At 40.3% G+C, this 19,876-nt stretch overlaps 2 protein-coding genes across 2 annotated transcripts in view; one reads left to right on the forward strand and one right to left on the reverse strand.

Annotated features, from left to right (window-relative positions):
* LSM5 (LSM5 homolog, U6 small nuclear RNA and mRNA degradation associated) lies at positions 7,130-10,226 on the reverse strand. The gene is made up of 5 exons (XM_005679209.3): positions 10,132-10,226; positions 8,973-9,068; positions 8,666-8,693; positions 7,995-8,067; positions 7,130-7,396 (listed from the first exon to the last, which is right to left on the reverse strand). Exons 1-5 carry the CDS (start codon positions 10,175-10,177, stop codon positions 7,364-7,366), a joined length of 276 nt encoding a protein of 91 aa, XP_005679266.1. The 5' UTR covers positions 10,178-10,226; the 3' UTR covers positions 7,130-7,363.
* The window catches only part of AVL9 (AVL9 cell migration associated), a 55,657-nt gene continuing 49,981 nt past the window's right edge, over positions 14,201-19,876 (forward strand). The window contains exon 1 of the mRNA XM_018047125.1: positions 14,201-14,582. Coding sequence (XP_017902614.1) covers positions 14,493-14,582 — 90 coding nt within the window. The 5' untranslated portion in view covers positions 14,201-14,492. The remainder of the gene's footprint in view (positions 14,583-19,876) is intronic.

Below are 19,876 nucleotides of genomic sequence, written 5' to 3' on the forward strand. Positions count from 1 at the left end.
ACAGGATGAGTTTATCAGCAAATTTTTTGCTTTTGGTATGTTTAGTCCTTTTTTAGTCCAGATAAGCTTCAAAATAACCATCTTAAAAGAGGTTGAAGGTGGTCCCTTTGACGTGATGGGGAATGAGGGAAAGAGGCTGGGAACCACTATATTAATTGTGTGCATGAAGGATCTTTGTACAATGCCTTTAAGGCAGCAGTACCCCATCTTAACAAATATCATCTTATGCTGCTGCAGTGGTTAGTGTGCACACAGCTCCACCTGTTCCAGACCCACCCTGTGTGGCCCACAGCTCCTCTCAGGTCACCTGGAGAAAACCTCAACACCACTGATTATGAGGACCAGCTGAGGTGAAGCCCAAGGGACCACCCCCCAATGCATCCTTTGTCCCCCATGGCATTTCTACGTGGAATATCCTTTCTGTTACAGGATTACTGAAGCATAGACTCTGTAAGCAGCTACAGTCCAGTGGAAGACCAATGCCCTTGCAGCCAGAAGCCCTGGAGTCAAGGCACTGCTCTGCCTTTTACCCCAGATACTGACTACCAATTGCAAGGTGGCTTCCTCATCTATAGTCTAGAGATCATGGCCTGACTTTAACAGCATGGTGTGAGAATTAAGTGAACTCATTTGTAAATGGTGGTCTGTAACTTGTGTGTATTGAGTCTGTTACTTGAAACCCTTCCACGTTCACACTGCATGACTTTGACTTCTTTCCCCGGTGGCATCCAGACCTTTGGTTGGTGCGTGGGCCAGAAGTTCCCTGGCATGTTCATTGCCTGGGACTTCTGGTATACAGTTTTCTGGCTTAGTCTCATCTTCCTGAGATGAGTGTGTAAGCTCTACAGCAAGAAAAAAAACAAACACTGGAATTCACCTGTTTGAGAACACAGCATTGCCTGGCTTTCTCATGGGCTAGAGATCCTAATGTCATCATAAGTGACCTTCTGAAGAGCTAGACAACAGAAAAAAGTGGAAATAACTATCCTAGAAGAGCTAGCTGTACATGAAAACAAAGTAGCTGTTCTTAGAGCAGTTACTAGTGTTTACACAGAGATGATCTGTGAGCTCCAAGTTCTGATTCTAGATCACAAAATCAGATCCTAAGATCACAAAGTTTTCTGCTAACTTAGAGACAAAGCATAAAATCAAACAAGTTTCCTGATATAATAAATATAACATGCTAAGTTAAAATAGCCACTATCATATTTAAAATCTCCTACATGCCATTTCAGTCAGCAGAAAACTACAACAAACCAAAATTAAAAGGGTCTTTTTTAGTTTTTAGGTGGCTCTGGGCTTCCCTTGTGGCTCAGCTGGTAAAGAGTCAGACAAAACTACTGAGTGATTTTCACTTTCACATGGTGGCTCAGACCCTGAAGGAGGGCATGACAACCCACTCCAGTATTCTTGCTTGGAGAATCCCATAGACTGGCAGGCTACAGTACAGGATCACAAAGAGTTGGATGCGACAGGAGCAACTTTTTTTTTTTAACTAAAGGTTAACAAAATATGCCCATTAGTCAGATTCTATATAAACATACTGATACTATATTTCTATACCACATCATGCTGAGATGTATAACTTAAATTCACCAAAATAACTAACTTGATTTTTTATTTTTGGAAGAAGAGAAAGCAAAAGGTTGCAGGGAAAATTGGAGGGAAGAAGTTTTAACCTAATCATGGTTCCAGTCTGTCATTAAAGTTGTGTGTGATTTACCTACCCTAACTTCCAACTTCCATGACACTGAGAGGCTCATGGGGGTAGGCTGTGAGTGATCTATTCTAATGAGGAAGGGGGTGGTGCAGGGGGGAGGAAGCAAAGCCAGAGGGAAGGGCCTATTGTAGAGGAAGGAGGTGGGGGTGATCTGTCCCAGAGGGCCCCCACCACCACAACCCACAGCTCTGGATTCAATATCCTCCCTACAGGCCGGTCCTGCCCTGAGGGGGTTGTGGGGCTGCCGTTGGCTGCTCAGCTCCCTGATCACCCACTGTGCCCTTTACTGACCCCTCAGGACTTGGGATGTGGGACTCCTGCTAGTCAGGCAGCACTCAGTAAAGAACTACTGCTAGGACATCCCTGGTGGTCAAGTGGTTAAGAACCCATGTGCCAATGCAGGGGACGTGGGTTGGATCCCTGGCCTGAGAGGATCCCACATGTTGCAGGGCGAATATGCCCACGCACTGCAACAGAGAACCTGAGCATTGCAACTAACACCCGGCACGTCCAAATAAATATTTTTTTAAAAATTGCTAGAAAAAGAGAAGACTGATTGTGAGCAAACTTTTCCTTCTACCAACAGAACTCTCAGACCCCAGGGTTTTAAGGATACAAGCCATGCCTGTACTCCCATTTCTACTTTTCATTGTTCTGCTGGGACATTCAGAAATGGTTTCTGGATGCCAAACTACAAAAGCAGCACCAACAACTGCTCATGTTCATTTTAAAAAATTGTTTTCTAAATTTAAAACATTGAGATGTAATTGACATTTTAACATTGTATTACTTTTAGGTGTGACAATGTTTAGTTTCAAGTACTGGCACATTCCAGGCTATGCAACACATAGCGAGACAATGGATGCAACCCCCTTCTTAAAGTAGTCGGGAAAGGAGGCAGGACCACTGATTCTCTCAGGTCTTCAATGTCTCTACAAAGAAATTTTACTGAAAGAAGGCATGGGCACTGTGACTAATTTAAAATTCTGTACTGACTTCAACAGCTTGGAAACGAGCAAGTCCTCAAATTGCTGTACACAGTGATTTCAGAGATGATTAATTTTCTGATCTTTTTTCTCATTCCAGCTTCATTTCCTGCCATTAGGAAGCCATAGTAAACATTAAAATGTTAAATCATTTAGCAGTCAAATATGTTGATTATCCCAAAATGAATATAGGAAGATCTCCAAAATAGTTTAAAAAAAAAACAAAAAGCAGTAGTGTACAAGACAGTGTGTTCCATACGCTTGTATTTGTGTGTACAGAAAAAGAGATTATGTGTTTACACATTTATATAAACAGACATGCATATACGGGAACTGAATCTCTCTGGAAGAATACCTGAGGGAGGGAGTTTTATTTTCACTTACATTTATTTATGTGCAAATACATTACCTCAAACAATGTTCAATGTTTTTTAATTACAGAAAAAAAAAACACCCAAAACGAAGTTAATGTCACTTTCCTGACATCTGTGTCCCAGGCTAATATAACTCTAAGCCAAAGGTAACCTAGTACTTAGCATATTGCCCCCCTCACACATTTTTTTTTTCTATTAGGAGCTCATTTCTGCTACAGTTATATATATAGGCTGTATTTTTGTTTTGAAATTTCAATGTTACTTCTCTGTTTCAGGAGTTATTAAATTTCCACTCTACCTCTAACCAACTTGCTATTTCCTCCTACCAAAGAACAGGTACATTAAATTTTCAGGTGATATGGAATGTTCAATGTTTAATTACTCCCTGCAGAAGCAACCAGTCAACAATTATCACACCAGGCACAGTGCTAAGTAAGTACCAGAAGGGAGAACTGAGGGGATAAGGCTACTCTTAATGAAATCTAGAAAAGCTACAGTAAAAACTGCTCTTAAAAACCCCCACGTAACTCTTGATAAAGGTAACTTCATCTTGGGATCCACAAAATGGAGGCCTCCTCAGTGACCCAGCTCATGTCACAAATCAAAACCCGTCAGCCTGCACTAACCAGAAATGCCTCGCTGTCGAGGAAACCTAGTATACCCCTGGCACAATCCTCCAACTTAGCCTTAGTTTATCTTACCCTAGATAAGAGGACCCGCTAGCCTTAAATCCCTGACCTCCTCAGTCAGTTCTCACTCAGTCCTGTCTCTTTGCGACCCCATGGACCTCAGCATGCTAGGTTTCCCTGTCCACCACCAACTCCCAGAGTTTACCCAAACTCATGTCCATTGAGTTGGTGATGCCACCCAACCCAGCTCATCCTCTGTCGTCCCTTTTGCCTCCTGCCCTCAATCTTTCCCAGCATCAGGGTCTTTTCCAGTGAGTCAGCTCTTCATATGAGAACTGTGCATGACAGAGAACTTAGGTGCCTTGAGCAGTTTTTTAAAAAACAGGATCTTTCTCTAAAAAATTATTACTTATCTGGCTGCGCTGGGTCTCCACTGCTCGCGTGGGTTTCCTCTAGTTATCAACAAGCAGGGGTTACTCTCTCACTGCAGTGACTCCTCTGGCCATGGAGCACGGGCCCTAGGGCATGCAGGCTTCAGTAGTAAGCGCACGGGCTTAGCTGCTCCGCCACATGTGGGATCTTCCTGGACCAAGCACTGAATTCATGTATATCCCCTGCATTGGCAGGATTCTTAACCACTGGACCACCAGGGAAGCCCCTGTCTTTCAATTTAAATGCAGCAAATTACGAATGTGTAGAAGATCTATATACCCAGTCTCATCTCTATAATCAAGTCTTTGCTTCAGTCGCATCTGCCTTAAAAAGCTACACCTAAGGCAGTGACTGAGGCTTTGGTGAGGAAAAGAACTACCTGGAGAATTTACAAACTTGGTAAAATGCAAAGGCCAAAGGTCCTGTCCTATTTCAGTAAGCCTGGGCCTGTGTTCTGTAGTACCTCTCCAAGTCATTCTGACTTGTCATACTAGTTTTGAAACCGAAGTCTGAGGCAAACTGACCGAAGTCACCAATGCCAGCATAGCTTCAGCCTTTTTTTGCTAAGGCCCCACCTTCACTACAGAGCCCAGCACATACAGCCCGGCCGCCACAGAAATGAAAACACCTGTATAAAAGCCATTCACCAGCAGACTGCCAAAGTGAAAATCCTTTCAAATCATTTCAGCTTAAAATCACCTTTTACTCTGCCAGAATCTTCAATCACATTTTCTCCCCAATTTTTAGCCCTCTAGATCCAATATTCCTTGCCCATGCACTAAATTTTGAGGGATTTTAGAGAGCCAAATAAAGAGTTCTTATTATGTAGAACAGTGGTTCTTAACCACTGTGATTGTTTTGCCCTCAGGGGATATTTGGAGCCACTTCCCTGGGAGGAGCAGGGAAGAAGGAAACTACCGGCATCTAAAGGAGCCTGCAAGGCACAGGACAGCGCGTGCTGCTAAGGATTATCCAGACAAAAATGTCAGGAGCACTGAGGTTAAGAAACCCTTATTTACAATAGTATCCATTCTAAAAGAATTGCAATGTAAGACAAAAGTATAAGCAGGTGGGAGTCAGACCATCAGTATTACAGCTAAAGACTAGATTAAGAGATATACTTTATCTGTAGGCAAGTGGACTTCCTTTCACTGAACCCCAGAAGTAAAACCAATCTTCTTGCCACAGACTAGATAACTGGAGGCCTCCCTTTGAGAGGTCACATTTCTCTAGAACTCACAGCATACTGGAATTAAGAACATGTGCTCCCTGCGGGCTACTAACTCCCAGGAGGAAACAAATGAGCATGACCAACCACCTCGCTCCTGCCAGATATCAAGCAAAAGGGTAGAAAGAAGTTGGCATTACTTCATTCATGTTCCTTCCAAAAGGAAAAATAAAAAAGTATTAATAAAAAATAATAATTAAAAATTAAAAAAAGTATTGCCTCCTATCCCTCCAACAAGGGTCGCAAGTAGTGGGATGGAATAACAGACTCCTAAGAACCTACCGTTAAATCTATGCAAAGTTTGCAAGCCAGCTATTAAACCCATGGCAGCTTGAAACTAGCCAAGCAGGAGTGTTTACACCATGAAAGTAAAAAAACACACAAATCAGTGCTTTGTTTTTTGAAAAGTAAAGTTAGGTCCTTTTACCATTTGGAAACACTGAAACTGAAGATGGATTCAAGATTGATATGAAACAAAATATAATAGTGCACTAATATATGTATATATATATATACACATATATATATCATATCATATGGTTTTAATCATCGATAAAAACCATTAAGGACAAGGCCAACACAAAAAAAATTAATCAAAAAAGTACCAACAGGCAAACTACAAACTGGGGAAGTTACTGTAAAATGCATTAAGAGTAACCTATTAAGAATTCTTACAGATTAGTAAGAAAAAGAACAGTATCTCAATGGCAAAACTCTCATATAACTCACAAAATACAAATGAGTTCAACATTAATTTTAAAAAATTAAACATACCAGATTTTGCCTATCACAATGGCCAAGAGGGGAAAAAAATAGAACACAGCCAGTGTTGATAAGTATGTGATGGGTACTATGAAAAACTGGGCTTCCCAGATGGCTCAGTGATAAAGAATCTGCCTGCCAATGCAGTAGATGAAAGTTCGATCCCTGGGTAGGGAAGATCCCCTGGTGCAGGGAAGAGCAACCCACTCAAGTATTCCTGCCTGGAAAATCCCGTGGATGGAGGAACCTGGTGGACTATAGCACATGGGGTCACAGAGAGTCGGACACAACTGAGCACACACACTAAGAAAAGCTACAGTGTGAAGCTGGCATAAACTTTTTGTTGGCAACTGACATTGATCTTACCATGTAAGGTAAATATATACCAAATTGACCATGCAAATTTCTGAATTTATTCTAAGAAAACTAAAAACGCATAAAGATTTAGTTAAGACTACTGTGACCAATAATAAAGAATAGGCTAAATATGGTAAAACCATTTAATAAAATACTTTGCCCACATTAATGTTGCTGAAATATCTGACATAGAAACTTTCTCACCATTTAAATTCAAAAAAGTCTTAAATGGAGGCAACAAAATGGTACATTTAGGAAGTTTTTTTAAAAAATGTGTACGGAGAGTATATTGAAGAGGATATACAACAAAGTGTGATTAATATTTTTCTTTTCACTTTACATTTCTACAATGTCCATATATTATCTGGGTATGCTGCTTGTTTAACAGGAGTTAATGAACTTTAGTAAAAAAAAAAAAAATCATTTCAAAGCATCAGAGTCTGAAACGAATTTTGTAAACAATCATTTCTAGTTTTTTAAATGTACCTGTTCAAAATCAAGGCTCATCATTTTGTTTGGAACAATTCTTGTTTGAGAATCAAATGTCATGTAGATGAGAACGCAAACATAAAGCGACAGGAAAGTGAGTGAAACTAACTACAAGCTTTGTTTCACTGGCTATTGCAGTATAATGAATAAACTGACAGTTAACAAAAACACATTTATTTTTGTCTTCAAAGAACAAACTGTTCTTTTCCCAATATAACCATGATTAACTTACAAAAATGGGTATTTACAATGCATCTTCAAAGCATTTCCCTTTAACGGGAAACTTGCCTTCACAGAATACAAACATTAAAAGGTTAAAAAAAAAATTCTATTTTGTTGTCATTATAAAAGAAAACAGAACCTAAGCATATATCAAGGAAAGTTATTCATACTTCAGGTCCTTCTCCTCCAGGAACCAGCTGCAAAGGAGGAAAAAGTTTAAAACTTAGTACCACATGATCTAAAAACCCCTACTGAGAGCTCACTGACTGGTCATTGATCAGCCTTTGCCTCTCCCTCATATTCCCATTTTCCCCATGTCACCTCTGTTTACAATTCCAACAGTATCAATTAATACTTAGTGATTTAATGTTTCAACAATTAATTCTTGGTAAAATAAATGATTAAAAAGCACAAGCAGGGACTTCACTGGTGGTGCAATGATTAAGACTCCATGCTCCCAATGCAGCGGGCCCAGGTTTGATCCTTGGTCAAGGAACTGGATCCCACATGTTGCAACTAAGTAAAGATCTTTTGTGAGGCAACTAAAACCCAATGCAGCCAAATAAAAAAATAAATAAATATCTTAAAAATACATAAGATAAAAGGTATAAACAAACTAATCTTAGGCCTAATGTCATCTTCAACAGTTTGGCCACAGAATCCTGATCAGCAGAGCATTCCCTTCCCATCCTAAGCACTGCTGGGCCAAGAACATTGAGTTAAGCAAGTCAGTTCTGTAATCCCTGCCCCACAAAGATGGCTTAACATCTAAATAAAAGACCTTCACTGTCTTACCATTGTTATATTATTTCCATTTAGCAAAATTTGATCTAATTTAGTAATTCTTCTTCCTTCTGGTGTGATTTCACTAAACAAAAAGATTTTCAAAAAGTCAGGATAAAGAGTGATAATCAAAGCCAACATTCTGATCCACCAAAAGGTTAGTTACTATATATAAATGAACTGTACACTTTCCAGAGACAAGGTTATCCCCATGGTGATGTCAATTCTCCAAAGGCAACAGAGTGGACTGATGGCATAAGACCCATATCCACTAGTGCAGATCTTCATCTAAAAAACTGAAACTTGCCAAGGAGGTCAAATATGAAATAAAATGTTTATATATATATACATAAGTTGTAGAGTAACTAATTTAAAACATTAAATGTTTTTATTATAAGTTCCTTTATTTGATCTGAGCCCTAAGATCCCTGGCTGCTTTTAGTATCTTTTACCTTAAATCTTTGTCTCCACTAACTTCCTAGCAATTAGTGACAATTAAATTATGGCAATAATCATCCAATCCAATTTTACTAACATCAGTAGGTAAACTTTCTCTCTTTAGAGTAATTCAAACAAGCAGTGTGCTCTCCTACATCCTTTTACTGACTCAACAGCACTAAAACTGCCTTAAATCAAACACAGAGATTCCCCGTACCCATTCTTTAATTTTTAACACTACTCACAATTCAGTGACATCTTCCAATACCATATCTGAAATTTGGTGTTAAGAAAATAAACATACCAAATTAAATTTACTCTGGCTTATTTCTTTGTTCAGTTTTAATTATAACATTGAATACAATGGCTCAAATGCAAGCTGCGTGCAATTGGTAGGAACTTCATCTTTCAGTACCACAATCCCTTAAAACACTATCACAATTTCAAAAAAAAAATTAAACTTTATTATAATAATCGGTAAGTGCTGATAGTCTATAGTTCTTTTTTAAAAATCTGAAGAAAAATCCATACAACCACCTTTTAAAAGGATACTGACAAAGTCATCAAATCCCAGAAGTGTGCCAACAATCTCTTTATCACTCTTCATCACAATGTGAATTCTTGATCCTATACACTTGTCCACAAGCTCTGCAGATAAGGGCGGGAGAGAGAAAAGATTAGTTTGCCCATTCATATCATTAACAAATATTTGAATGCCTACTGACACTTGTTACATGCATATGGTGAAAAGATAAGCCAGGAAAAGTATTCACTCCAAAACTTTAGACCTTATGTTACATATCTCTGTTCAGTCATTCTATTAAAAGGAAAGTTTTCCCTCCCTGTTCTTCATTTAACCCTCCTTTGTAGCAATTTATCATGGTTGTGGTTTAATATTATTTTAGTTATCTGATTAACATATGAACGCCCCTCTTGACTCTAAGCTGAAAGAGAGCTGAGAGGTGGTTTTTACTCATCAGTGTATCCCCAGTGGACAATGCCTGAAATGTACTGGTCATTCAGAAGAATTTGTTCCAGGAAGGAAAAAAACCTTTACAATCACTGCCACATCCACTAACCCGATAACCCTTCAAATATAAAATATTAAGGAAAAAAAAAAGGCAGAACTGTCTTCATCAGAGACTCCTCCTTGTCATTAAGTCTACGTCTGCCCTGTATCCTGTTTCCTACACTGGTTTGCATGCTATCTGAAGGTAATGGCCGTGATTTAAATTTGTTGAACAGTGCCCAATCAGTGTCTAGTGCACAGATGGCGCGGTAACTGTTTGCTGAATAAATGAGTAATAACAGCTAGTTTTCAGAGGCCTCTTTAAAGGCTCATTCCAAACCCAAGGGCCTCATTCAGAAACCAGCCAGACAGGATATAACCCGGGTAGTTTAAAAGCCCGGTTGCGGAATGGGCCTGTCACTCACTATTATAGAGGCGAGCACCCAACAAAGAAGGTCGACGACACATTCACCAAGACTGAACCTTTCCGGTGAAGGTTTGGGGAGTCAAAAATCCCTGCCTCAAGAAGACTCCCCCACGCCAGAGACGTGTGCGGCCTGAGGCCGTCGAGACTTGGAACCTAAAGGAGAGCTGCAGAGAAAGCTACATTTTTCTAACACTCGGTCAGGGACTGCCTTGCTCTTCGGCCCCAACCCTAACTTTCAACTCCCCGCCCCGGCTCCCCAACAGGACAAAGATTACCTAGAGGAAGCAGCTGCGAAGGGTTAGTGGTAGCGTTAGCCGCCATGGCTACGCCGGAAGTGGCCTGCCTCTATCGACGTCGGAACGGCGAGTTTGAAAGAGCGCGCTTCCGCTTTTTTCCGGCCCGGGCAGGCTCGACCAATCTGAGGCCGAGAGTGCGATTGAGGAGAACCAGCCACTTCTTTATCCTGCAGTGAGATTCTAGAAAGTGTTTCTGTTCACTGAGCGTTCTAGGTTCTCCACAGATAACTCTCCTCTCCAAACTTCCAAGAGACTTTAGAGATCTCCGGTCTTATAAATAAGTTACTTCTCTAACCCGGAAGACTGCGAAACGGAAGCCTTTGTGCTGTCTTATTTCTCCTTATCGAGGTGTGTCTCATATCAACCCAGGATCTTTCTTCGACCAGAATCAATAAATTTGATTTTCCCGCCACCGATTCATTGTGTTGCAATTTTCGTTAAAAAAAAAAAAAAATCTACCGCTTCTTTTAAAAGTTGGATGATTTGAAAACCCACAACTAGCATTTTTAATAAAGTTTTCTGGGCAAGGGGTAAATTTTAAGTATGTTTTCTATTTTCTACTATCGTTTTCTTTTTCTATTTTTCTATTCTACTTTTTCAATTTTTTCCATTTCTACTGTTTTCTATCTTCTACTATCAGGAGTTGGTGATGGACAGGGAAGCCTGGTGTGCTGCAGTCCATGGGGTCGCAAAGAGTCGGACAAAACAGTGACAGAACTGAACTGTCCTTTTTAATCTTGTAATATCGAGAAGTCTACTATACATTTTGTATACACTATTTCTTCCACAGTCCAACAGGCAACTACCAGATGTCATTCTATGTTAACAACATCACATTTAGGAAACCTTGGTGCTTTTACGCATCTGTTTTGAAAAGAAAAAGCGAACAAATTTTTTGCGTTCGTCTATTTTATTTTTATATCTGAGGAGCTTAAAGCTAAAGAGTTTAAGCAGGAAAGGCCAGGAAGAACATCATTCATTCACACAATGGCTGCAAAGCACCAATCATTCATTCATCGAACAAATACTTTAGTTGAACATTGGCATTTTGCTCAGTATAACCAGCGTAAAGAACAGAACTACAACGTCTTCTGCCCTTATAGGAGCTAAAGGATAAATGGGGGAGAAAGACAACTAGCAAGCATTATGTACAAAGCACGTGGAATTTAATATGTAAAGCAAAAAGTCCTCTTTTAACTTCAGGGATCTTAGTCAATCGTCACATCATTCTTTGGCAAGACAAAGTAATGCCAAAAAAAATTTTTTTTCTTATATCTATTCTTGTTTCATTTTCACCATACCATAATGTGAATAGGAACCAAATTCAAGGTATTGTTGCTACCTGATAGAGTTTAAAATTCAAGAAAATAAGCTTTAAGTCAATATCTTGCTTTCCATTACAGAAACCAAATTAACATTCAGCACTATTGATGAAGAATAAAGGAGGTCTTATACTCTGAAAACGGGGATAGTTTGTTTACACAGTAGTTAATGGGGATTGCAGGAAGAGGTGTTTTTATTCTACTGAGTTCTTTCCTGAGGCAAGACACGAAACAACAGGCCAATTCCAAATGAATTTGAAAACATATCATAGCTCTGTCTCCAGGGTTTTTCTCCTGGTTCTTACTTAAGGAGCAGACATAAAATAGAACTTACAATTTATCATAACACATAATTACAAGAAGCTCTTCAATGTACTGTATGTTCAGAAAGACATTTCTAATTTTTTCCCTGGAGATAAATTTCATCATAAAATACAAGCAAATGTTTCCTTTCAAAATAATATTAAGGAAGTATTTCATTATCTCAAATCGCTATTTCCAATCTTGTTTTTTCCAACACTTTTTAAAATAAAGCAGAAATTCCTATTTTCCCTCAGCGTGTCCTTATAGACAATATTTTGCTAATGAATGTATATTAATAGAACTCATTAAAAACTAATGTAAAAGTTGTTAAATTGTTAAATGGACCAGTCTGTATAATTAGAGGTGGACAAAATTTTAGAAATTCCCTTGCTTACTTTCTCTCCCAATTTTCCCTGTGACATATCTTCTTTGTTTAGGCCATTATTTTAAATGACATATTTTTAAAACATTTAAGCAAATAATGGTTATGAATAAATAATTTCATCTTAGTTGGAGACCCTAGCATGCAAAATGTAACAGATTTGAAGGAGTATGGCTGTGCTGGGCCTTATCTGTGGCACTTGAGATCTTTAGATGTGCCATACAAACTCAGCTGTGGCATGTAGGATCTAGTTCCCTGACCAGGGATCAAACCCAGGCCCTCTGCATTGAGCCAGTGGACCACCAGGAAAGTTCTGATACAGACTTTATACTGCTATCACTGGGGTCTCCTGCACAATGAAGTAAACAGCTGGCATTCACTACAGATACAGAGTTCTAAGATGCCCTGACTTTTCTTTTTAAAAAAAAAATGTTCAATTTCACTTCAATTTTAGCTAGGCTAATTGTGGAAAATGTCAAAGCAGATGGAAGAAAACAGAAACATATTCTGTATACAGGGAATTTTATAGTTTCATACACAGTTCTGAGTCAGTACCAAAAATTTTGTAATACAGAAAAGAAATAGTAGCAACAACTTGAAGTTTTTCTACAGTATTATTAGCATTAAAACAATTCTACTGAATCACAGAAAGTATGTTCTATTAATAAGAAGAAAATGGAAGTTAAAGTCACTCAGTCCTGTCCAACTCTTTGGAGACCTCACCAACTTTGATAGTCTTCAAGGCTCCTCTATCCATGGAATTCTCCAGACAAAAATACTGGAGTGGGTAGCCATTCCCTTCGCCAATGTATGGTCCCTACCCAGGGATTGAACCCAGGCCTTCTGCATTGCAGGCAGATTCTTTACCATGTGAGCCGCCATTATACAGTTTTTCCCAGCCATACTTAGATTAGAATGCAGGTCCTTAAATTTTAAGGCCAGAGTGGAAAACATTAACTATTAAGGTTGTCTAAACTAAGAGATGGGCAACTTGTAATGATAAACTTCACAACTAGTTATTGCAATGATTGTGAACGCTATTTAAAGCAGGCACCTACCCTCAAACTGCCCTGGACAAGACTTGTTAAATCTGCTAGTATTTCCACTATTCACTTTAAATTGACATAAAATGAGATACAGTTTCTTTTTAAATTCAACTAGAACAATCAGTAAGGAAATAAAAACCTCTGATGATAACTGACTCCATGTATTTTGTACTGATCAGAGTACTAAACCCAGAAAGATAGAATGCAAAAAAAATTCTTTTTAAATAGCAGGACTAAATTGGCCTTTCCTGGTGGCTCAGACAGTTAAGAATCTGCCTGCAATGCAGGAGACCTGGGTTCAATCCCTGGGTCGGGAAGATCACCCGGAGAAGGGAACGGCTACCCACTCCAGTATTCTTGCCTGGATAATTTCACGAACAGAGGAGCCTGGCAGGCTACAGTCTATGGGGTCGCAAAGAGTCTGACACGACTGAGCAACGAACACTTTCACAACAAAGTAAAAAATAAAATATCAGGACTAGAATAATCATTTTTACAGGTTTCCCTGTAAACTTTTTATTTTCAAGGATATTCTGCATGAGGCCTTAAAACGCTTACAAACTCTTATACATAATATTTAAATAAGGAAAAAACACAGAACGAAGCAAAAGAGAAACTCTGGGTAAGCAAGTAACTTAAAGGTTGAATACACAGACGTAGAGCTGCACCGATATGTCTCCATATTATCAAAATTTAAGAATAAAGGGCAGAGACTCCAGGCCAGAGAGGCGAAGGGAAGGAGGTGGAAGAATTGGATACACGGAAAATGAAGGGGAAAAAAGGTAGGAAAAAACTGACGGAAAAGATGGGTAGGGGCGGAGATTTTAAGGAGGAAGAAGCAAGGACAGAGGAGGAAGGGGGAAAAGGTCACACACAGAGGGGGTGAACTGGGGACAGGTGTGCCCAGAAGCCCCACTAGGCCCCGCCCTCGGCCCCGCCCACCCAGCGCCCCCGCCCAACTCCCCAGGCCCCGCCCCGCCATCAGGCCCAGCCCCGTCAGGTCCCTCCCGGTCCTGCCCAGTCCCGCCTCGCCCGCGGCGGCCCCGGCATCAGGTGACAGCCCGGAAACAGCGGAAGCGGATGAGGGAAGCGCGGCCGCGGCCCGGGGGGGCGGTGCAGAGCTGCAGGATCGTCGGCCTCCTCCCGGTCCCGTGCGCGGCCCTCATGCGGCTCCCTCGCTGACACCTGAAATCCACCTCTCGCCGTCCTCCTGGGGATCGCGGGGTCGCCGAGCTTGCCGCCCTCGGCGGTTGAAGTCATCGTTGTGCGGGCCCGCGGCGTTCGTCCATGGAGATCAGGCGGGGCGGCGATGGCCCCCCACGGGGGCCGGTCCTGCACATCGTGGTGGTCGGCTTTCATCACAAGAAGGGCTGCCAGGTGAGGAAGGAGCCTGTGCCCGCCCCCGACCGTTCGGGCATTCGCGCGCCGCCGACACCCACGCCGTTCCGCTCGGCTCAGACCACCCTCCAGTGCCCTCGGCCCTCCGCCCCTGAACTTGACTCCTCTCTCCTGATCCTCGCAACTCGCCCTACCTGAAGCCCACCCCACACGCTCCCTGTTTTGCCCTCCCCCTGAAAATTGTATCTTGAGCAGCGGAGGAGCTATGTGTCAGTATGTTGGGGTAGGTAGATATTTAGGTTCTTCCGTGGAGTCAGAGGAAGGTAATCGATGGTCGGCCCACTCTTCCTCATCCATCTCTGTCTGCGTGGACTTTCTGGTTGTCTGCTTTTAGTGGGATTCCCTTAGAAAAAAAATCAGCACTTGGGCTGCGTTTTGAAGGTAATGAGCTCTGGGCTTCCTTCCACACGAGTGAGTACCTTAGGATGGTCGAAGCACAGGCGGCACCGTGGGAAAATCAACTTCCTTTGTTTATCTATGAAAGCCCTGGAACCCCTGTTGGGCTGATGTACTGACTCCGCCCCCCTTCCCATTCGGCCTTCGAGTTCCTATTTAGTCTTGTCCAGATCTTTCCTTTTGATGAGAGATAGACTCTCCAGCTCAGTTGCAGTGAGGGGAAGTGTTATTTACTGAGCAAAGAAACGTGGAAATACTAAGTCATTTTTAAGCTTCTTCACTGAAATGGTGAACGGGAACAATAGGACATCTGCAATCTATGTATCGAAGGCAGGGAAACAAAGGTAGAGGATATTTAATGAGCGCAGACATTGGAAGGCAATGATGTCATAATGTGCTATGAACAGTACATTGAAATGCTTAAAGTATTAAAAATGCTGATTGCTACCGCTAGGCAATATAGCATTTCAAAGAAAATGTAATATTTTAGAAGACTGATAGGCAAAATTTCAGTTCATTAGAGGATAATGACAGAAAAGTCATGGAGTGAAAGTAGTTGTGTATGTGTGTGTTTTAAAGACAGCTTCACTTAAAAATATATTCCTTGTCCCTCAAGTAAAAATGACATAGAAAGTTACCAAGGAGGACGTAACATTTTTCAGGGTAGTATTAGAAAATTCTGAGCAACAGCAGTGGAATATATATGTTTTTTAAATGTAGCCTTATATTTGGGGGTAAGAAAATAAATATTTGAGATAACTGTACTATGGCACGTGAGTAGTGCCTTTGTGCTCAGTCGTGTCTGACTCTTTCGATCCCATGGACTGTAGCCCTGCCAGGCTTCTCTCTCCAGGGGATTCTCTAGGCAAGAATAACTGGAGTGGGTTGCCATTTCCTACCCAGGGGATCTTCCCCAGCCAGGGGTAGAATCCACGTTTCCTGCATGGCAGGCAAGTTCTTTACCACTGGGCTACCTAGGAAGCCTGTAAGCGGTGTTCATCATCCTTAGACTTTTAATACTTTAAAACTTCATCTAGTTGTGTGACAACTAACATCAAAGAGATGGAGTTTTAAAGTATTAAAAATCTAAGGATGATGATCACCACTTACCTCAGATATGGGTGAAGCAACTGAAACTTAGAGGAAGTAGCTGATCTTGCCAAGGTTATGCTGGAGTCAGAATTGCCTTGGCGCCCTGTGTGTTCATTCAGCTGAGCCACGTGGCATGGAGGAGTCTTCTATGAAAAAGTAAGAGGTGGGTCCCGTTCACAAACAAACGAAATTTTTAATGACAAAAAAGAAGGAAATATTGGCAGGGAATAGAATAAACTCTTTTAATCATTGCTGTCATCTAAAGTCAAGATTAATTATTATGTGTTCTTCCTGTTTTATTGGTAGAAGTAATATAATTTATGTTTCCAGTAAGGAAAAATGATTTATCGTATGAAAAATATATACTAATCAGGGATTGCTGCTGCTGCTAAGTCGCTTCAGTCATGTCCGACTCTGTGTGACCCCATAGATGGCAGCCCACCAGGCTCCCCCATCCCTAGGATTCTCTAGGCAAGAACACTGGAGTGGGTTGCCATTTCCTTCTCCAATGCGTGAAAGTGGAAAGTGAAAGTGAAGTCGCTCAACTCTTGGCGACCCCGTGGACTGCAGCCCACCAGGCTCCTCCGTCCATGGGATTTTCCAGGCAAGAGTACTAGAGTGGGGTGCCATTGCCTTCTCCGTGCCTCCTCCTAGGGGCTGCTAAATAGCTACTCCACTCAGACAGCAGAGCAAATTAATAAAAAGGCTCTCACACTGAGTTGGTTGATAAAACTGACAGGTCAATGCAGTCAAAAATAATTAAACTTTTGCTGGAGACATAATTTGTATAAATTTATGGAAGTTCATCCAGCTGGAATAGGATGTTCAGTTGATGTGTAATAGTATAGGAAAAGATGGTAAAATAGTTTGTTCAACTGCATTTCTAATTTTTGGTTGCCCTACTTTCCTCCCTTTTTTGTCTTAGTTTTATAAAATATCAAGAAAGTGTTCTAAAAATCCCAATATAAGTCATACTGGGTTTTCCAGGTGGCGCAGTGGTAAAGAATCTGCCTGCCAATGCAGGAGACACAAGAGATAAGGGTTCAATCCCTGGGTTGGTAGGAAATGATAGCCCACTCCAGTATTCTTGCCTGGGAAATTCCATAGACAAAGGAGCCTGATGGGCTACAGCCATGGGGTCGCAAAGAGTCAGACATGACTGAACACATAGGCAAAACATACGCTGTATTAGTTCTTAAACGATGTTCTTCACTTTTGCAAATGATTCTAAAAGACCTGCAACTCTGCTTTCTTAAAAAAATTTTTATTGAAGTATAGTTGATTTACAATGTTGTGTTTCTGATATACAGCAAGTGAATCAGTTACACATAAATCCCACTATTTTTTTAGATTCTTTCCCATATAGATCATTACAGAGTGTTGAGGAGAGTTCCCTGTGCTATAAATAGGTCCTTATTATCTATTTTTATATAGTAGTGTGTATATGTCGGTCCCAATCTCCCAGTTTAGCCTTCCTCCCTTCCCCCTACTAACCATAAGTTTGTTTTCTGCATCCGTGACTCTATTTCTGTTTTGTAAATAAATTAATTTGTACCATTTTTTTAGGTTCCACTTGCAAGTGATATCGTATGATATCTATCTTTCTCAGTCTGAGTTACTTCACTCAGTGTGACAATCTCTAGGTCCATCCATGTTGCTGCAAATGGCATTACTTAGTTCTTTTTTATGGTTGAATAATATTCCGTTGTATATGCACCACATCTTTATCTTTTCCTCTGTCACTGGACATCAGGTTGCTTCCATCTCCTGGCTATTGTAAATAGTGCTACAGTGAACTATGGGGTGCATGTATCCAACTCTGCTTTCTTAATCTCTCAAAAGTCCAAATATGTTTGATGTTCTGTAAAGTTACATGCATTAAGTCCTAGGCAGAAGGACTGTTCCAGAGACTGCTTTTCTTTGTTAATCGGTATATCAGGTGTTTCAGACTTTTTAATTACATAAGGTTTCCCTCAGGATGAATTAATCAGCTACCTTCTTGTGTAAAGGATTAAAAGTACATGGCTCATTGAACTGTGGCTGGTTTTGGATTGTTTTAGGCAGTTTGAGGGTGCTTTGTTAGACTGCTCTTCCAAGTACTGAAAATGCTGCAGGTCATGTTGAGCACCAGTTAATTCAATGCACTGAGATCATTCATAGAAAAAATTTCCATACTTGGTTGTAATTTATAATGTTTAGATTCAAGTGAGCCAAAGTTACACCTTCATTTAAAAAAGTAACTCCTTGTAGCATTGTGCTGGGTTGAACATGGTGACTTTCTCTAGAGGAATATACTAAGTCTTTGTAGACTCTTCTGCTATATTCTGCTGTAAAGGTGCTCTCTAGTGCTGTGATAAAGAAGTCAGGTCCGTTCACATGGGCCAGAGGAAAAGCCATTTGTGTTGAAGGTCCTCAAACTAGGCATGTAGATGTTCACTCCTTCATCTTGTTTCTGACATTTTTCTACCTTTGAGGCCTTCAGATGTATTTTAAATGAAAAATGCCTCTTAAATTAGAATCAACATCTATTAACGTTATCATTTGATTATTTTCTCACTTTTAGTTGGTTAATTCATGGGGATGGATTCTTTTATAGATACATGTTCGTTTCTAGTGTTTGTTCTCATTTATTGATATACTTAACATTTAGAACATTTTAAGTGAGCTAAGGTACTACCATGACATTTCAAATGGTTTTGAAATATTTGCTCATTCTGACTCTTCCCCTGAAATTGTTTAAAATTTAGCACTTAGTAAAGAACTCTTCTTCCTTAAAAATTCACCTGCAGTTAGACCCATTAACATGAGGTAATTTATAGACTTCTCTGTAGTAGTTTGCTTATTATAGATTCTGTGTTCCAGAGTTTTGCTTGTTCTTTATTTGCTTTGTGGAAGTAAACATAAACCGAATTTGTCAGATTCACCATAATTTTGGCAAAATAACATAATCAATATATAGCAAATAAATCTTCTGGTTATTTCTTAGAGTGGAACTTTATTAAGCACTCAAATTAGTAGGGAATAGTTATTTTCCAAAAATGATGTCATAGAAAGTTGGAATTAGGAACTTCCCTGGAAGTCCAGTGTTCAGACTCTGTGCGCCTAATGCAGAGGGCACAGGTTCAATCCCTGGACCTGGAACTAAGGATCCTGCATGGCACAGCCAAAAAAAAAAAAAAAATCCAAACCAGAAAAGGTTGGAATTGTTGCTTTAATTTTGGCCACTATTCTGGTAGAGTTCATGGTTTTATATACATAGCTAGCAGTTTTAATTCTTGAAGAAACTGGTTTTACCAGCCTGTACTTCTCTAAAAGGTAGAATTGTGAAAGAACTAGAACTCACGCTTGCACTAGTTACAGCAGTGAATAAGTGAATAAAGCAACTAGATACAGTGAAGAGAACAGTGTGTTTTCCTGTTGGACTGAGTGGGCTCATCATAGGAAAGTATCTGTGAGTGGCAGGATGTAGCATTGTAAATTCAGGGGTGGGTTGAGGAGATCTGGAGGGACATTTGGTTTATTTTGGGGTTATAGTGTCAAGTCCTGACTCACTTCAGGTTTTGGGGACAGAAGGCTGGCTGACAAATATACAGTTTAGGCACCTGCTGTTGATGGGATCCTGTGATGACAATAATGAACTATTGGGGAGATCTTATTTATAATTCTCGTTGTAATTAAATAGGTCTTTGGGACAGGAAAAGCAAATTTTGTGAGAATTAGAGGTTAGGGAAGAATAAAATCTAAAGTTTGTTTTTTGTTCTTTTTTTAGCTATGCAGAAAAACTC

This window comes from Capra hircus, chromosome 4, assembly GCF_001704415.2.
Source record: "Capra hircus breed San Clemente chromosome 4, ASM170441v1, whole genome shotgun sequence".
NCBI lineage: Eukaryota > Metazoa > Chordata > Mammalia > Artiodactyla > Bovidae > Capra > Capra hircus.